Here is a 13,471-nt window from a genome sequence, read left to right as displayed (position 1 = left end):
AGGCCTGAATTCAAGACCCAGGGTTACCACTTCTAGTGTTATGATTTTGGGAAAATTATTCTATCTTTCTTAGAGTCTTGGTAGATAAAATGAGGATAATAGTATGTATATGACTGTTAAAAAGTTAAATAAGAGTAAGAAAGTTTTACAGTCGTGTTTAGCATGGTGCCTGATAGACAGTAAACATTCAAAAAATGGTAGCTAACTTTGTCAGCTTTGGGCTTTAAAACGGTCCTTACCAGAGGCACCTGGGTGACTCAGTTGGTTAAGCGTCCCACTTTGGCTCAGGTCATGATCTCATAATTTGTGGGTTTGAGCCCCAGAGCCTGCTTCGGATTCTCTCTCTCTCTCTCTCTCTCTCTCTCTCTCTCTCTCTCTCTCAAAAGTAAATAATTTTTTTTTTAATTTTTTTTCAACGTTTTTTATTTATTTTTGGGACAGAGAGAGACAGAGCATGAACAGGGGAGGGGCAGAGACAGAGGGAGACACAGAATCGGAAACAGGCTCCAGGCTCCGAGCCATCAGCCCAGAGCCTGACGCGGGGCTCGAACTCATGGACCGCGAGATCATGACCTGGCTGAAGTCGGACGCTTAACCGACTGCGCCACCCAGGCGCCCCAATAATTTTTTTTTTTAATGTACTTAAAAAAAGTCTTTCCCAGGGATGCCTGGCCAACTCAGTCAGTAGAGTATATGACTGTTGATCTCCAGGTCATGAGTTCAGGCTCCACATTGGACCTACACAGCTTACTTTAAAAATAATTAATTTATTAATTGAAAAAAAATTTTTTTCCCAGCTGTTCTTAGTCTAATTTCTCAGCATGAACGACCAACTGAGAATTGTGTTACATCTTCGGAGGGAATTTGGGGCAAGCAAGTCTTGTAATCTTGCAAGTTAACAGTGGCAATCTGCCATCCTAAACCTGCTTTTCTTCGCCATTGCCCTCATCCTCCTAGAGAAAAGAGAAAGTTTTTTTGCTTTGCTCTGCCTATGACATCTGCTAACTAATCAGGGGGTAGGGCATGGTTTGGAATTTTCCCAGGAGATTGACACACCTTCCTCTAGGTCTGGGCAGCCTCCTCGCAGAGCCGTGTCATCGCTGTCCAAGGAGGTAGAGACAAGGGTATTTACCCTGGGAATATGTGTGGTTGAGCCTGCACTCTGTCCCCACCTCCAGGGTCCCCTGATGTGCCACACCACCAAGATGTACAGCACGGATGATGGAGTTCAGTTTCATGCCTTTGGTCGGGTGCTGAGTGGCACCATCCATGCTGGGCAGCCCGTGAAGGTGCTGGGGGAGAACTACACCCTGGAGGATGAGGAAGACTCCCAGATATGCACCGTGGGTCGCCTTTGGATCTCTGTGGCCAGGTACCGCCAATAGTAGCCTATAGAGGCATGCCTTGGCCTTGTCACAGCAGCTGCATGGGCCACTTCAATAGGGCATCAGCTGACCCTCCCTCACATCTGTTGACTTCTATTTCTTACTACCCAGAGTTGCTAGGGCCAAAAGGCAGCTACTGTTGGGATAATGCCAAGAGCCTTGCCTTTGAGTTTTGAATGGCTTATATAAACTTTTGTAAGTTTTCTATTTTTACTCTTTTTAATCCTCTCTTCCTCTTCTGTGTTTCTAAGTCACAACCTTTATGTTTCTTCCCAAAAGAAATTGTCTCCCAACCTCCACGGACTATTCTTTGACCAAGATAGAAGATTTTGCTAGATCCCTTATAGGTTCCTTATCTGCAGCATCAGACTTAGCTTGGGCCTCTGGGCTGCTTGTGAATTCATAAGTTCGGCTTTTTAGCTAGCAGAGTCAAGGCAGTTCTGTTCTGACGTGCCTGCTGTACCTTGCCGATGGCCCCCTTTCCCTCTCCAAATCCACCCATTCCCTAGAAGGCAGAGGACTGATGGCCTAGGAGAGTTACAGTATCTTCTGTGGTGCTTTTGGCATCTCCTTACATTCTACCCCTTGGGCAGGGCCTTGCTTACCAGTAGTATCCACCTGAAATTAGGTTTTCCTCTTTTGTCCTCCTAAAATACCATGAGCTTTCTTCCTTGTGCTAACCAGTTTGTAATTCCAGTTGACCCTTGAACAACACAGGTTTAAACTACATGAGTCCACTTTAATGTGGGTTTTTTTTTTTCCAGTAAATACACTATCATCCTGCAAATGTATTTTCTTTTCTTTATGACTTTAACATTTTCTTTTCTTTAGCTTATTTTTTTATAAGAGTACAGTGTAGAATACACATATAGAATGCACATACAAAACGTGTTAATTGACTATTTATGTTATCGGTAAGGCCCCCAGCCAACAGTAGGTTTTTAGTAGTTAAGTTTTGGGGGGATGGGGCGCCTGGGTGGCTCAGTCGGTTGAGCGTCCAACTTTAGCTCAGGTCATGATCTTGCGGTCCGTGAGTTCGAGCCCTGCGTCGGGCTCTGTGCTGACGGCTCGGAGCCTGGAGCCTGTTTCAGATTCCGTGTCTCCCTCTCTCTCTGACCCTCCCCCGTTCGTGCTCTGTCCCTCTCTGTCTCAAAAATAAATAAACGTTAAAAAAAAAAAATTTAAAAAAAAAAAGATTTAAAAAAAAGTTTTGGGGGGAGTCAGAACATATATGTGGAGTTTCAACTACATGGGGCCTTGGGGCCCCATTGTTCCTGGGTCATTTGTACATATATGTGAGGTTACATGGTTGGTTGTTGTACCCCTCCCCTAATGGAATGTATGTTTGGTTCACCCCTGCTCCTGGCTCAGTGCCTGGCACCCCTCCTTATTTCAGTCATCTGTTGCCCCAGGTACCACATTGAGGTGAACCGTGTTCCTGCTGGCAACTGGGTTCTGATCGAAGGTGTTGATCAACCAATTGTGAAGACAGCAACCATAACTGAACCCCGAGGCAATGAGGAGGTAGAGTTTCTGAAAAGGCAACTGGATTAGTTTAAGCTAGAGGGTCCCATGGGAACTCACAGGGTACTAACCTGGAGTCACTGCCGCTTCCTGGTTCTGGGCCTGAGCACAGGCTGAAGCTTCTAGATCGGACCCAGCTCGATTCTCCCTGTACTCCACTCAGTTGCTAGGAGTTAGGAGCAGTTGCTTTATCTTTTCCCTGCTGTTTGTTCTGCCAAATTACATGGGAATAAATGGCCCTTCAGGCTGCCTCCCAGCAGCACTTTGGCTCCTGGTTGGGGAGTGGTCTCCTCCTCTCTGACCTCTGTACCTTTGGTGCCTACTCAGGCCACGTGCCCTCACTCCTCTGCACTTTGAATCTCAGGCTCAGATTTTCCGCCCCTTGAAGTTCAACACCACATCTGTTATCAAGATTGCTGTGGAACCAGTCAACCCCTCAGAGCTACCCAAGATGCTGGACGGTCTGCGCAAGGTCAACAAGAGCTATCCATCCCTCACCACCAAGGTATGTTCAAGGTCTGCAATAGCTGCCCCCGGTGACAGGTCTGTGCCGCCCACTGCTTCACATCCACCAGCTGTCTCTGATCAGCTTCCAGCAGCCTATGTCGAAAGCAAATATTCCCTGTCTGTTACTGTCATTTGAAAACAAGACACGTTTGGGGGGGGGGGGGGGTGCTGCGAGTGTACATGAATGTGTTCATATTCCACAGTATCTTTAGATGAGAAAGAGATGTGTCTTAGAAGGTATGCTTTGATGGGAATGCAAGCTGGTGCAGCCACTCTGGAAAACAGTATGGAGGTTCCTCAAAAAACTAAAACTAGAACTACCCTACGACCCAGCAATTGCACTACTAGGCATTCATCCATGGGATACAGGTGTACTGTTTCGAAGGGGCACATGCACCCCCATGTTTATAGCAGCACTATGAACAATAGCCAAAGTATGGAAAAAGCCCAAATGTCCATCGACGGATGAATGGATAAAGAAGATGTATATATATACAATGGAGTATTACTTGGCAATCAAAAAGAATGAAATCTTGCCATTTGCAACTATGTGGATGGAACTGGAGGGTATTATGCGAAGTGAAATTAGTTGGAGAAAGACAAATATATGACTTCACTCACATGAGGACTTTAAGAGACAAAACAGATGAACATAAGGGAAGGGAAACCAAAATTATATAAAAAGAGAAGAGACTCATAAATGTAGAGAACAGACAGGGTTACAGGGCGGGGGGAGGTGGGATGGGCTAAACGGGTAAGGGGCACTAAGGAATCTACTCCTGAAATCATTGTTGCACCAAATTAGATGTAAATTTAAAAAAATTAAAAATAAAATTAAATAAAAATAAAATAATTATTTAAAAAAAAAATAAAAAATAAAATAAGTAAATAAATATTGAAAAAAAAGAAATATCAGGGACCGGGATTAATGACAATCACAGTTATACATTTTGTGAGGAAATAATTTTTTTTCTTTCTTAAAAAAAAAAAAAATATATATATATATATATATATATATATATATATATATATACACTATGAATTGATTTTCCAGAAAATATAGAAGGAAAAGTGATCATTCTGATCCTTCTACATTCTTGAGCCTGCTAGCATACTTTTCTGAGTAGCTGGCCAGGGCTAAAGGGTCAGCTTATGTCCATAGACTTAGGGCAGGGTTTTCCCTAAACAGTTATGCTGGAAATTAAATCGGTGACCTAATGCCCAGCAGCACCGTGCTGAATGGTCCAGATGTCCTGAGGATTTACCCGTTGGTCACTTCCCCACTGATCCTTCTTGAAGAGGCTGGAACTGATGCTGAGGAGTGGCTGATTCTGATAGTGGGTTTGGGCACCTCCTCCTGGGCTCTAGCATTGATTCTGTTTCTAGCTGCTGTTGCTGGCATAAGAGGTCCAGGCTATGACCACCAGGCCTGTTATGTTTCAGGTGGAAGAGTCTGGAGAGCACGTGATTCTGGGTACTGGGGAGCTGTACCTCGACTGTGTGATGCACGATTTACGGAAGATGTACTCAGAGATCGACATCAAGGTAAATCAGCATCCTCTTTCTTGAGTACCCGCCTGGCCAGGAGCTTGACTCATGGCTCCAGACTGATTTTATAAGCAACCAAACCCTTGATTCCCCTGGAAGGCCTGGGGGAAGAGGGGGGGCCCTACTGGGGAGGAGACATGTTAGGGAAAAGCATGACCTATTGCTCCCTATCTGGGAAGGTATTTGAGATCTGGTTTGCCCCTTTCTGCAGGGTTATTCTCTGTGTCATAGTTTAAAGTCCAGGCTCCCAAGCCAAAGTGATTCTTGGTCTTTTGTTAAGGAAACAGTTATACAGTTAACCCATCTTTGGTGATTAGGGCTCAGCGGAGGGTTTCAGGGAGAGAGTGAGAACTGGTTCTCCTGGATTTGTCGTTAGGTTGTGACATGGCCCCTTGATTAAAGTGCCCATTGCATGGCCCCAGTCTCCTAGATGGTACCCGTTTTCTCCCAGTTCCTGTGGTGGTGGGAGAGAGCACCCTCAAGTACCCCTCTTGGATCCTCCTCCCGAGGTGCCCAGGACTGGTGGTCTAGAAGATACTGAGTTCCCTGGTGGCTGGCCACGTGGGAGCTTCAGGGAGGAGCTCTGCTACTCAGAGCCAGGTGTTGAGAGTGGAAGGGGATCCCGCCAGTCAGTCCCTAGTGTCAGCTGTGACAGAGCCACGGGAGGTGCTAAGTGAGTGGTTGTGGGACGGCTGAACAGACCTTGAAAGCGTCCTTGGGGGATGATACTTTAGGCCCAGGTTTGACTCCCACGTACTCTTGGCTCAGGAACATAAACTCCACACTCCACGAAGTTTTCTCAGTCTCCTTAGTGCTGGTAAGGACTTCTCACCTGCTATTGTACTCATTGCTGATGCTGATTAAGACAAGGGTTTGTCACAAAGGTAGTGCCAAGGGAACCTCAGAATTCCCTTTGGCAGAATGTTGTCCTTCCAACAAAATTAGATCTTGCCTAACAATTTATTCTGTTTCCCAGGTGGCTGATCCCGTTGTCACGTTTTGTGAGACGGTGGTGGAGACATCTTCCCTCAAGTGCTTTGCTGAAACGCCCAATAAGAAGTGAGCTGGGTGTCAGAGTGACCCTGGGACTGACAGGGGACACTTTCTCCTCCTCCCTCCTCAACCCCACCCCAGTCACAAGTACTGTGGAAATAGAGACTCCCTAGGTCTCAGGATGGGGGCGTAGGATGCTTGAGTTTTAACCTAGCACTCTCATGCCTTAGGCCTGTAGACATGATGCTGTGGAATTCTTTGCTGTAGGTTCCCCAAGGATGAGTGTCCCAACTGCCACTTTTCTCCGTATAATATGATCATCTTACAGTTTTGCCCTGGCAACAGTTCTGTTGTTGTGGGAATTTTTTTAATTTTATTTTTAAGTAATCTCTGCACCCAACATGGGGCTCGAACTCACAACCCTAAGATCAAGAGCTACACACTCCACTGACCGAGCCAGCCAGATGCCCTGAGACCCTACTTTTTTAAAGAGTGGTAGATTCAAGTGAAGGAAGACAGAAAATGAACGTTTTTGCTCTGTTTTGCTCCTCTGGCTTTTACTGATGTAACTGCCTTGTCACCCTCTCCTTAGGAATGCCCCTTCTTCAAGTTCTGTTGATCCTCATCATTACTCATTTCCTTTCTGACTAGGAATAAGATCACCATGATTGCTGAGCCTCTCGAGAAGGGCCTCGCCGAGGACATAGAGAATGAGGTGGTCCAGATCACGTGGAACAGGTGAGAATGTGGCTCTGGTTTCAAGGCTGAAAGGAGACGAGGCGCTACGGCTTGCCTCCCCAGGCTCTGATACCACGTGTCCTTCTGGGAAGCAAACTGTCCCCCGGGAAGACGGGAATTGTGACCCCAGGATGCAGAAATTGCAGAGCTGCCGGAAAACCTCCATTTCCTCCTCCTTCCCCTAGGAAGAAACTGGGAGAATTCTTCCAGACCAAGTACGATTGGGATCTGCTGGCTGCCCGTTCTATCTGGGCTTTTGGCCCTGATGCCACCGGCCCCAACATCCTGGTGGATGATACCCTGCCTTCTGAGGTACAGCATAACTAACGGGAGCCGTGCAGTGGTTTCTTTGCTGTGGAGTGGAAGAAACTACAAAGTGTACTTCCTTTCCCAGAAGTATTTTGTGTCTTCTGGTGCATCTTCTTACCAGTATACTTACCTTCTCCTCCCTCTAAACTGATTGTTGCCAGGGTCACTGCTCACAGGCCCTCATGTTTTGTGCAGGTGGACAAGGCTCTTCTTGGCTCAGTGAAGGACAGCATTGTTCAAGGTTTCCAGTGGGGAACCAGGGAGGGGCCCCTCTGTGATGAGTGTAAGTTCTGACAGTGCCTCTGCCTCCCCCTCTCCAGCCCTGTAGGGTCCTTTTGCCTGGGTGTATGAGGTGGGGTGGGGTGGGCTCGTGTACAGGACCTGGCAGGAGAAGCAGCTTGGGGTACATGGGGCCATTCCATGTCCTAGGTCAGCTTCCTCTTCTTGCCTCTCCTCCCTCCCCATCCAAGTGCTATTGCCTGGGACATCCTGGAAGGGAAGTCATTTCTAGACGGACATTTGCTTCTCAGTCCTGAGAAGGAATGTGCTTGAGGAGAGGTATAAAGAGGAAGATGGGATCGGAGTGGTTTATAGACGAGGTTGGATTAGTGGGCAGGAAGGTGCAATTCCTAGCACTTACTCTATATCCAAAAACAATTAAGTATCTACAAAAAAAAAAAATCCCATAAACTTCTAGGAAAGCTTTACAATGCCTGAGCGTGGCCTGAAACAAACATAAAGAAGTGTGCCTAACTTCTGTCCTCTGCTATAGGCCTTGGTATCCTATCAGAACACCCATCTGCAGGGTGATTTTGTCCCATATCTTTTGTGATCTTAAGACAGCTGCCATGCTGCTAGAGGCTCCCTGGTGCCCTCCCTGCACGTGGGCCCTTGACTAGCACCAGAACCACTCCTCAGTCATCAACTCCCCCATCTCCTTTCCAGTGATTCGAAATGTCAAGTTTAAGATCCTGGATGCAGTGGTTGCCCAAGAGCCCTTGCACCGGGGCGGGGGCCAAATCATCCCCACGGCCAGGAGAGTTGTCTATTCTGCCTTCCTCATGGTAAGTGAGTGGAGCTGAGTTGCTCTGGCGCACTATGTGGAAATTCTAGCTATGCAGGTCTCAAGACCACAGTCCCTCCAGCCTTTTTCTCTGTCCAGGTCCTCAATCCTCAGCCTTACCCAAGCTAAGGAACTCTTTCTTCTTGCCCTGTTGCAGGCCACTCCTCGTCTGATGGAGCCTTACTACTTCGTGGAGGTCCAGGCCCCTGCAGATTGTGTCTCTGCTGTGTATACTGTCCTGGCCAGGCGCAGGTGAGCCGTGGGCATGTTAGGGATGGTGCAGGGAACAGGAGCACCGCAAGAGTAACTGGGCTCCGTGGGGAAGGAGGTGGACCTCCTGTACTGTCCCTGCTCCTAGAACCTAGTGAGCTGTTTTTTCAAAATGAAGTAGGAAAGGATTAAGGCAGACCCCTGCTTCACTGCAGATAAAAAGTTGAGATTCCTTCTTAGACCCCTCTCAGTGGAGAACCCCCCGGGGAAAGTACTGAAATGTGTCAGTGGGGGAATGTCTGTAGGACCTTGTCCCTTCAGTGTTGCCACTCTCATGTAGCGGTCACTACCCCTTTGGCTGCCATGGGAAATGACACTGAGCCCTCCCCGCCCCCCTCCCAGCCTTTTCCATCCACTGTAGCACGATTGTGGTTATTCTTTCTTTGATGGTAACTCTGTGTTGTGGTATATTTGGGACAGATTCCTTCTCTGCTTTTGGTCTCTGAAGGATGAGGGACTCAGCCTTTGTTTTTCTGTCGCAGGGGGCATGTGACTCAGGATGCACCCATCCCAGGCTCCCCTCTCTACACCATCAAAGCTTTCATCCCCGCCATTGACTCTTTTGGCTTTGAGACCGATCTGCGGACTCACACCCAGGGGCAGGCCTTTTCCTTGTCTGTCTTCCACCATTGGCAGGTGAGAAAATGGTGCAGGCTGGCCAGTGCGGCCTCCCACCTGTTCAAGGCCAGTCTTCTCTGGTCTGTTCCCCTTTCAAATCCCAAGTGAGATTTCCAACATCCTAGAGAAAAGTGCTGGACCATTGGAAACCACTTTGCCTTTCAGATTGTGCCCGGTGATCCTCTGGACAAGAGCATTGTCATCCGTCCCCTGGAGCCACAACCAGCTCCTCACCTGGCCCGAGAATTCATGATCAAAACCCGTCGCAGGAAGGTATGTGTCCCTCAGGCCCATTGCCAGCCCTTAATCCCCAGGGCTCTTGGCAGGAGTTGGATTTCTCTTCATTTCTTCCTTTGGGACCCTTCTCCCAAAGACTGAGAGCGGTTTACCGTACAACGCAAAGAGGTGCAATCTGTCCAGGCCTCGGGCCACCAGACCCTGGACACAGTCTGGCCAGGAAGGGAGCGCCTTATCTTGTCCAGTGGTGACTCCTGAAATAGCTGGTCCACAGCTTCACCCCACCAGCCCCCCACCCCAGCACAGGCCTCAGGCGGCCTCCAGCTCAATCGACCACCACATAGGGCTCTTTCTTACATCTGTCCCCACTCTCTGCAGGGACTGAGTGAGGATGTGAGCATCAGCAAGTTCTTTGATGATCCCATGTTGCTGGAGCTCGCCAAGCAGGATGTTGTGCTCAATTACCCCATGTGAGTGTCGGGACTCCTGGCAGCCCCTGCTCCCTGCAGTGGGCTGTATCCTGGACTTGAAGCTGGGACCTGGTGCGACCTGGACTCCATGTTGTCAGAGAGCATCTGGGAGCTGCTGTGGCCATTTTTAACAACCCCAAAGCCTCCAACCCAGAGTCCCAATGAGGGAAGAGTATTTGGCCTCCTGGTTCCTCTGCAGCCTCTGCCTGGCTCCATTCCCAGGGAACAGAGAAGAGCTCGGGCTCGGAGAAGGAGAAGGGGACAAAGTGTTTAACCCCAAGGGGCCCTGTCTTCAGGATTTACATGGAATTTTTTTTTTTTTTTTACAAGTTTGACCTTAGACATGGATTTTAAATGAACAGAACATTCTGACCTCTGCCTTGCTCTGTTCCTTTCATCCCTACCCATCTGCCCCTCCCCCTTTCCTCCAATAGTCTGGTCTTGGCACTTGGGTTCTGAATGAATATATGTCATCTCCTGTGAAGCTTCACAGTCTCTTCTCCCAGCTGCAGTCTTCCTGCCTGGGTCCCCAGGGCAGCGGCCTGTGGTGGGAGGGACGCCTGCCTCTTAATCCAGTGCTCCTGTGAGCATCGGGGCCACTTTCTTGCCACCCCCCCACCCCCATCCCCTGCACCTACCACCCGGTCCTCTCTACCGTGCTGCTTCTGATTGGGACCTGGGGTGGCTTAGGAGGTATTGGGCTTCTGGGATTGGAGGCTGTTGCCCCTGGAGCTGGGGGCCAGAACTCTGATTTCCAAACCTTTCTCTAAACCTACACACACGCACACACACACACTCTCTGTCTCTCTCTCTCTCTCTCTCTCTGTCTCTCTCTCTCTCTCTCTCTCTCTCTCTCTCTCTCTCTCTCTCACACACACACATACACACACACACACACACACACACCAGCCACTACTGGTCCCTAACTCTGCTCTGCCCCGTGTGAAGGAGAGACTTGATTTTCCTCAAAATGCTTTATTAGGAACGTACCAGGGATTGATGGACGAGGCTCTGGCTGCCCCGGGCCCTACAGGAATCCTACTTCTCCCCGGCACCCGGTGCTGTTCTTTTGATGTAGTCTCTGTACATCGTGTACACAGCACCTGCAGGAAGGAGAAGGGAAAACAGCCCGTAACACCCAACCCTGCAGCCATCCTCTGGCTCTCCCAGGAGCCTGACTGCAGCCGTTCCCCTGAGGGTCCAGCTTCCCTGCTCAGCTTCCCTTTCTGCTCTAGCTCTCAGTAGCTGCTACAAGTACCTGCAGAGCCCTTCCGTGTAGATTACCTCTCTGAGAAACCCCACAGCAACCTGCGAGGTCGGCAAGCCAGGGTGCTTACCATCATGTTGCACATGGGGAAACTGAGGCTCAGAGAAAGGGACTTGTCTACGGTCACACAGCTAGTAAGTAGCTGTCTACCCCTTGACCCACAGAGGAAGGGAAATTCAGCATGTGTTGTGCTGTGTGACTTTTCTCACCTCTCAGGACAGACTGCCATAAAACCAACTGTGCACCATCCCCATGGGCCTGGGACAGGAGGCCAAGCAGGGACCCCTGAAAATGGCTTGGTTTGAGGGTTTCACCCAAACCTCCACTTGCTGTGGAGCCTGGTGGGACTGAAATCATTGTCCTTTAACCATCAGGACTCACAGCCAGATTTTGTCTAACAAGCTGCGTTTTCGTTCTGTGACCCTCACCAGCCCCTCACCTAGCATGACCGCACCCACGGCACAGGCCTGCGCTGCCACTCGGGTGTGAATCAGGTGTATGGACATCTTGGTGGAACCACGAGCCTTCAGCCGATAAATCCGGTATGCTGCCACTGCCAGGCAGCCTCCCAAGCCTGTAGGCAGAGAACATGACCTTTGGGCCTCAGTCACCGATCATATGGCTCCCCTGATGAGACCCTTTGCAGGCCGGGCAGGCTGGGCATCTGGATAAACCCCTATTTCCGCGCCGCTTCATGGTGGGAGACCATGAGTTGTTTACTCCCAATGGCATTTTCAAAGTGGCTGTCTATCTCCAGTGAGCCCTCTACATACAAATAGCCCATCACGGGCCTCCCCCACCCCCCATTTGCTCTGCTCCGGACCTTCCTCCAGCCATGTTGGCTCCCACAGCTACTTTTCTTTTCTCCCAGGGCCTGGAGAAAGGAAGCCCTGGGAGACGCCAGACCACTCTTTCCCATCCTGATGCTGGTATTGATGCCCCCCATTTCCCTGCACCCCAGGCCGTCAGTTGGCCACCACCTCCACCCATCTAGACTCCTTGTCAGGCGTGTCCCTTCCCTTGGCACCTTTGCTGCTGGTTCACTCTTCTCCTAGATGTTGGCTGTTCCGTGGGCAGGACACTTGAGTCCTCTGCTTCCTTTGAAAGGGCTAGGAGACCTTTTCCGTGAGAGAAGGCCCCTCATTCCCTACTTTACCACTCACCTACAGGCACCAGCGGAGACTCCCTGGTCTTCCTCAGGAACTTCTCAGACACACTGTCTTCGCCTTCAGGTGGTACCCACCAGCCTTTGTTAGCAGACATGATCCTGGCTCCAGATGTTAGCAGCTGGGGCTCTGAGGTTTCAGCCCAGTCCTACAAGGAGGCACCCCATAATAGGAACTCCCAATTCTCCTCAACTTGGGGGAAAAGGGGGGGAGTTGCCTGCTAAGAACCTCTCTTACCATGCCCAACACAGCCCCTACTTGAGAAGATGTCCCAAGTGTCCTGTCTCATATGGCTGGACCACTACTGCCATCCCTTCTTCCTCACGTCTGCCTCTTCCCCAGCTCATTCTGACTGTTTTCCCTGCTTCCCCCTCCTTCCATCTGTATCCCTATGTGATCCTTGGGTCAAGAAAAGCAGCTGGAAAAATCCACAGATGAGGGCGAGAGGAACAGGCCTTGAGCCTTGGGACCCCCACTGGCCTGGAGTCTGTGAGGGTTGCTCCTCTGGGAGCTGCAGATCCCACAGAGCAGGTCTGGCCCCAGGGAAGCAGGCCATCCCAGACAGTGTTCCAGCACTGGTTACCGAGTCACCAGAGCCAAAAATTAAAATAATTGGACATTGATTTGTGAATAATTTAGCATAGATTTTGGACATTAATACTAACAGAACTAATTCTGGTCCCTGAACTCCCGTTTCCATTTCTTGCCAGGTTCTTTGCGATTGCCAACCCCCTGCCTCCCTCCCTGGGCCGGTGACCCCTATTGCTCTACTTGCTAACCCTCCAGTAAACATCTGCTCTGATCACAAACTAGACAGAGTCCCAGAGTCCTGGTCCTTAGACGAGGGCTTCTGCCTGTGGGGTGCCTTCTAGGTCTAACCCGTGAGACAGACGCCCTGCGTGAGGCGACCTCCAGGTGCCTCTCTCCTGGAGGAGCAAGGACTGTCGGCCCCACACTTTCTTAACATGCTGGTGCTTACCCTAGGAGATGGCTAGAAAGTAGAGTGCAAGCAGCCCAGCCAGGGCTCAGCATCTGCTGTTTTGAACCGATCAGGAGCTGATGATGGAGCTGCCACTGTGGGGTCAGGGAAGCAAGCTTTCTGTGGACTTTGAAGTCTGGAATGGAGAGGGGAGGAGATAGGCCAGGGCATCAGTCTTAACCCCCCATTTGCTGAGTTCCAGGCCAGAGCTCCATGCACTAGAAAGTAATGAAAGATCACATGGCAGGAGCCCTTAACTAGATTCAGTCCAGTAATTCCCATGGATGTAAGGGGTTGGATCAAACAGGAACTTGATACAGAGAACTGAGATCGGAATACCGAGGCAAGGAAGGGCAGAGATCATGGCTTCTCCCCCAAGCTATACTGCTTCAAACAC

General features: G+C 49.7%; 2 protein-coding genes across 4 annotated transcripts in view; one reads left to right on the top strand and one right to left on the bottom strand.

Annotated features, from left to right (window-relative positions):
• EFTUD2 (elongation factor Tu GTP binding domain containing 2) overlaps window positions 1-10,034 on the top strand; it is a 39,970-nt gene extending 29,936 nt beyond the window's left edge. The window contains exons 16-28 of the mRNA XM_027049028.2: window positions 1,179-1,372; window positions 2,798-2,909; window positions 3,274-3,414; window positions 4,860-4,961; window positions 5,941-6,023; window positions 6,609-6,695; window positions 6,881-7,007; window positions 7,200-7,287; window positions 7,950-8,068; window positions 8,225-8,319; window positions 8,820-8,973; window positions 9,121-9,228; window positions 9,571-10,034. Coding sequence (XP_026904829.1) covers window positions 1,179-1,372; window positions 2,798-2,909; window positions 3,274-3,414; window positions 4,860-4,961; window positions 5,941-6,023; window positions 6,609-6,695; window positions 6,881-7,007; window positions 7,200-7,287; window positions 7,950-8,068; window positions 8,225-8,319; window positions 8,820-8,973; window positions 9,121-9,228; window positions 9,571-9,666 — 1,506 coding nt within the window. The 3' untranslated portion in view covers window positions 9,667-10,034. The remainder of the gene's footprint in view (window positions 1-1,178; window positions 1,373-2,797; window positions 2,910-3,273; window positions 3,415-4,859; window positions 4,962-5,940; window positions 6,024-6,608; window positions 6,696-6,880; window positions 7,008-7,199; window positions 7,288-7,949; window positions 8,069-8,224; window positions 8,320-8,819; window positions 8,974-9,120; window positions 9,229-9,570) is intronic.
• Window positions 10,035-10,082: 48 nt separating this feature from the next.
• On the bottom strand, window positions 10,083-13,232 carry HIGD1B (HIG1 hypoxia inducible domain family member 1B). 3 transcript variants are annotated; one of them, XM_015086579.3, is made up of 5 exons: window positions 12,333-12,572; window positions 12,093-12,243; window positions 11,369-11,503; window positions 10,653-10,765; window positions 10,083-10,204 (listed from the first exon to the last, which is right to left on the bottom strand). In XM_015086579.3, the coding sequence occupies exons 1-4, from the start codon at window positions 12,333-12,335 to the stop codon at window positions 10,701-10,703; spliced, it is 354 nt and encodes a 117-aa protein (XP_014942065.2). In that variant the 5' UTR covers window positions 12,336-12,572; the 3' UTR covers window positions 10,083-10,204; window positions 10,653-10,700. The 3 variants fall into 3 exon arrangements, with proteins under 3 accessions (XP_014942065.2, XP_026904837.1, XP_026904836.1); XM_027049036.2 differs by lacking the exons at window positions 10,083-10,204; window positions 12,333-12,572 and adding an exon at window positions 13,075-13,232 and having other exon boundaries at window positions 10,606-10,765; XM_027049035.2 differs by lacking the exon at window positions 10,083-10,204 and having other exon boundaries at window positions 10,606-10,765; window positions 12,333-12,567.
• Window positions 13,233-13,471: the final 239 nt, after the last annotated feature.

The sequence above is a fragment of the Acinonyx jubatus genome, chromosome E1, assembly GCF_027475565.1.
Source record: "Acinonyx jubatus isolate Ajub_Pintada_27869175 chromosome E1, VMU_Ajub_asm_v1.0, whole genome shotgun sequence".
Classification (NCBI taxonomy): domain Eukaryota; kingdom Metazoa; phylum Chordata; class Mammalia; order Carnivora; family Felidae; genus Acinonyx; species Acinonyx jubatus.
This window is presented reverse-complemented; position numbering and strand designations above follow the sequence as displayed.

Excerpts from the sequence above, each read along its gene's own strand:
- HIGD1B (XM_015086579.3), bottom strand. Across the intron at positions 11,504-12,092 it reads GTCTCCGCTGGTGCCTGTAG|GCTTGGGAGGCTGCCTGGCA; the intron begins GTGAGTGGTAAA and ends CTCTGCCTACAG. Across the intron at positions 10,766-11,368 it reads CGTGGGTGCGGTCATGCTAG|GTGCTGTGTACACGATGTAC; the intron begins GTGAGGGGCTGG and ends TCCTTCCTGCAG.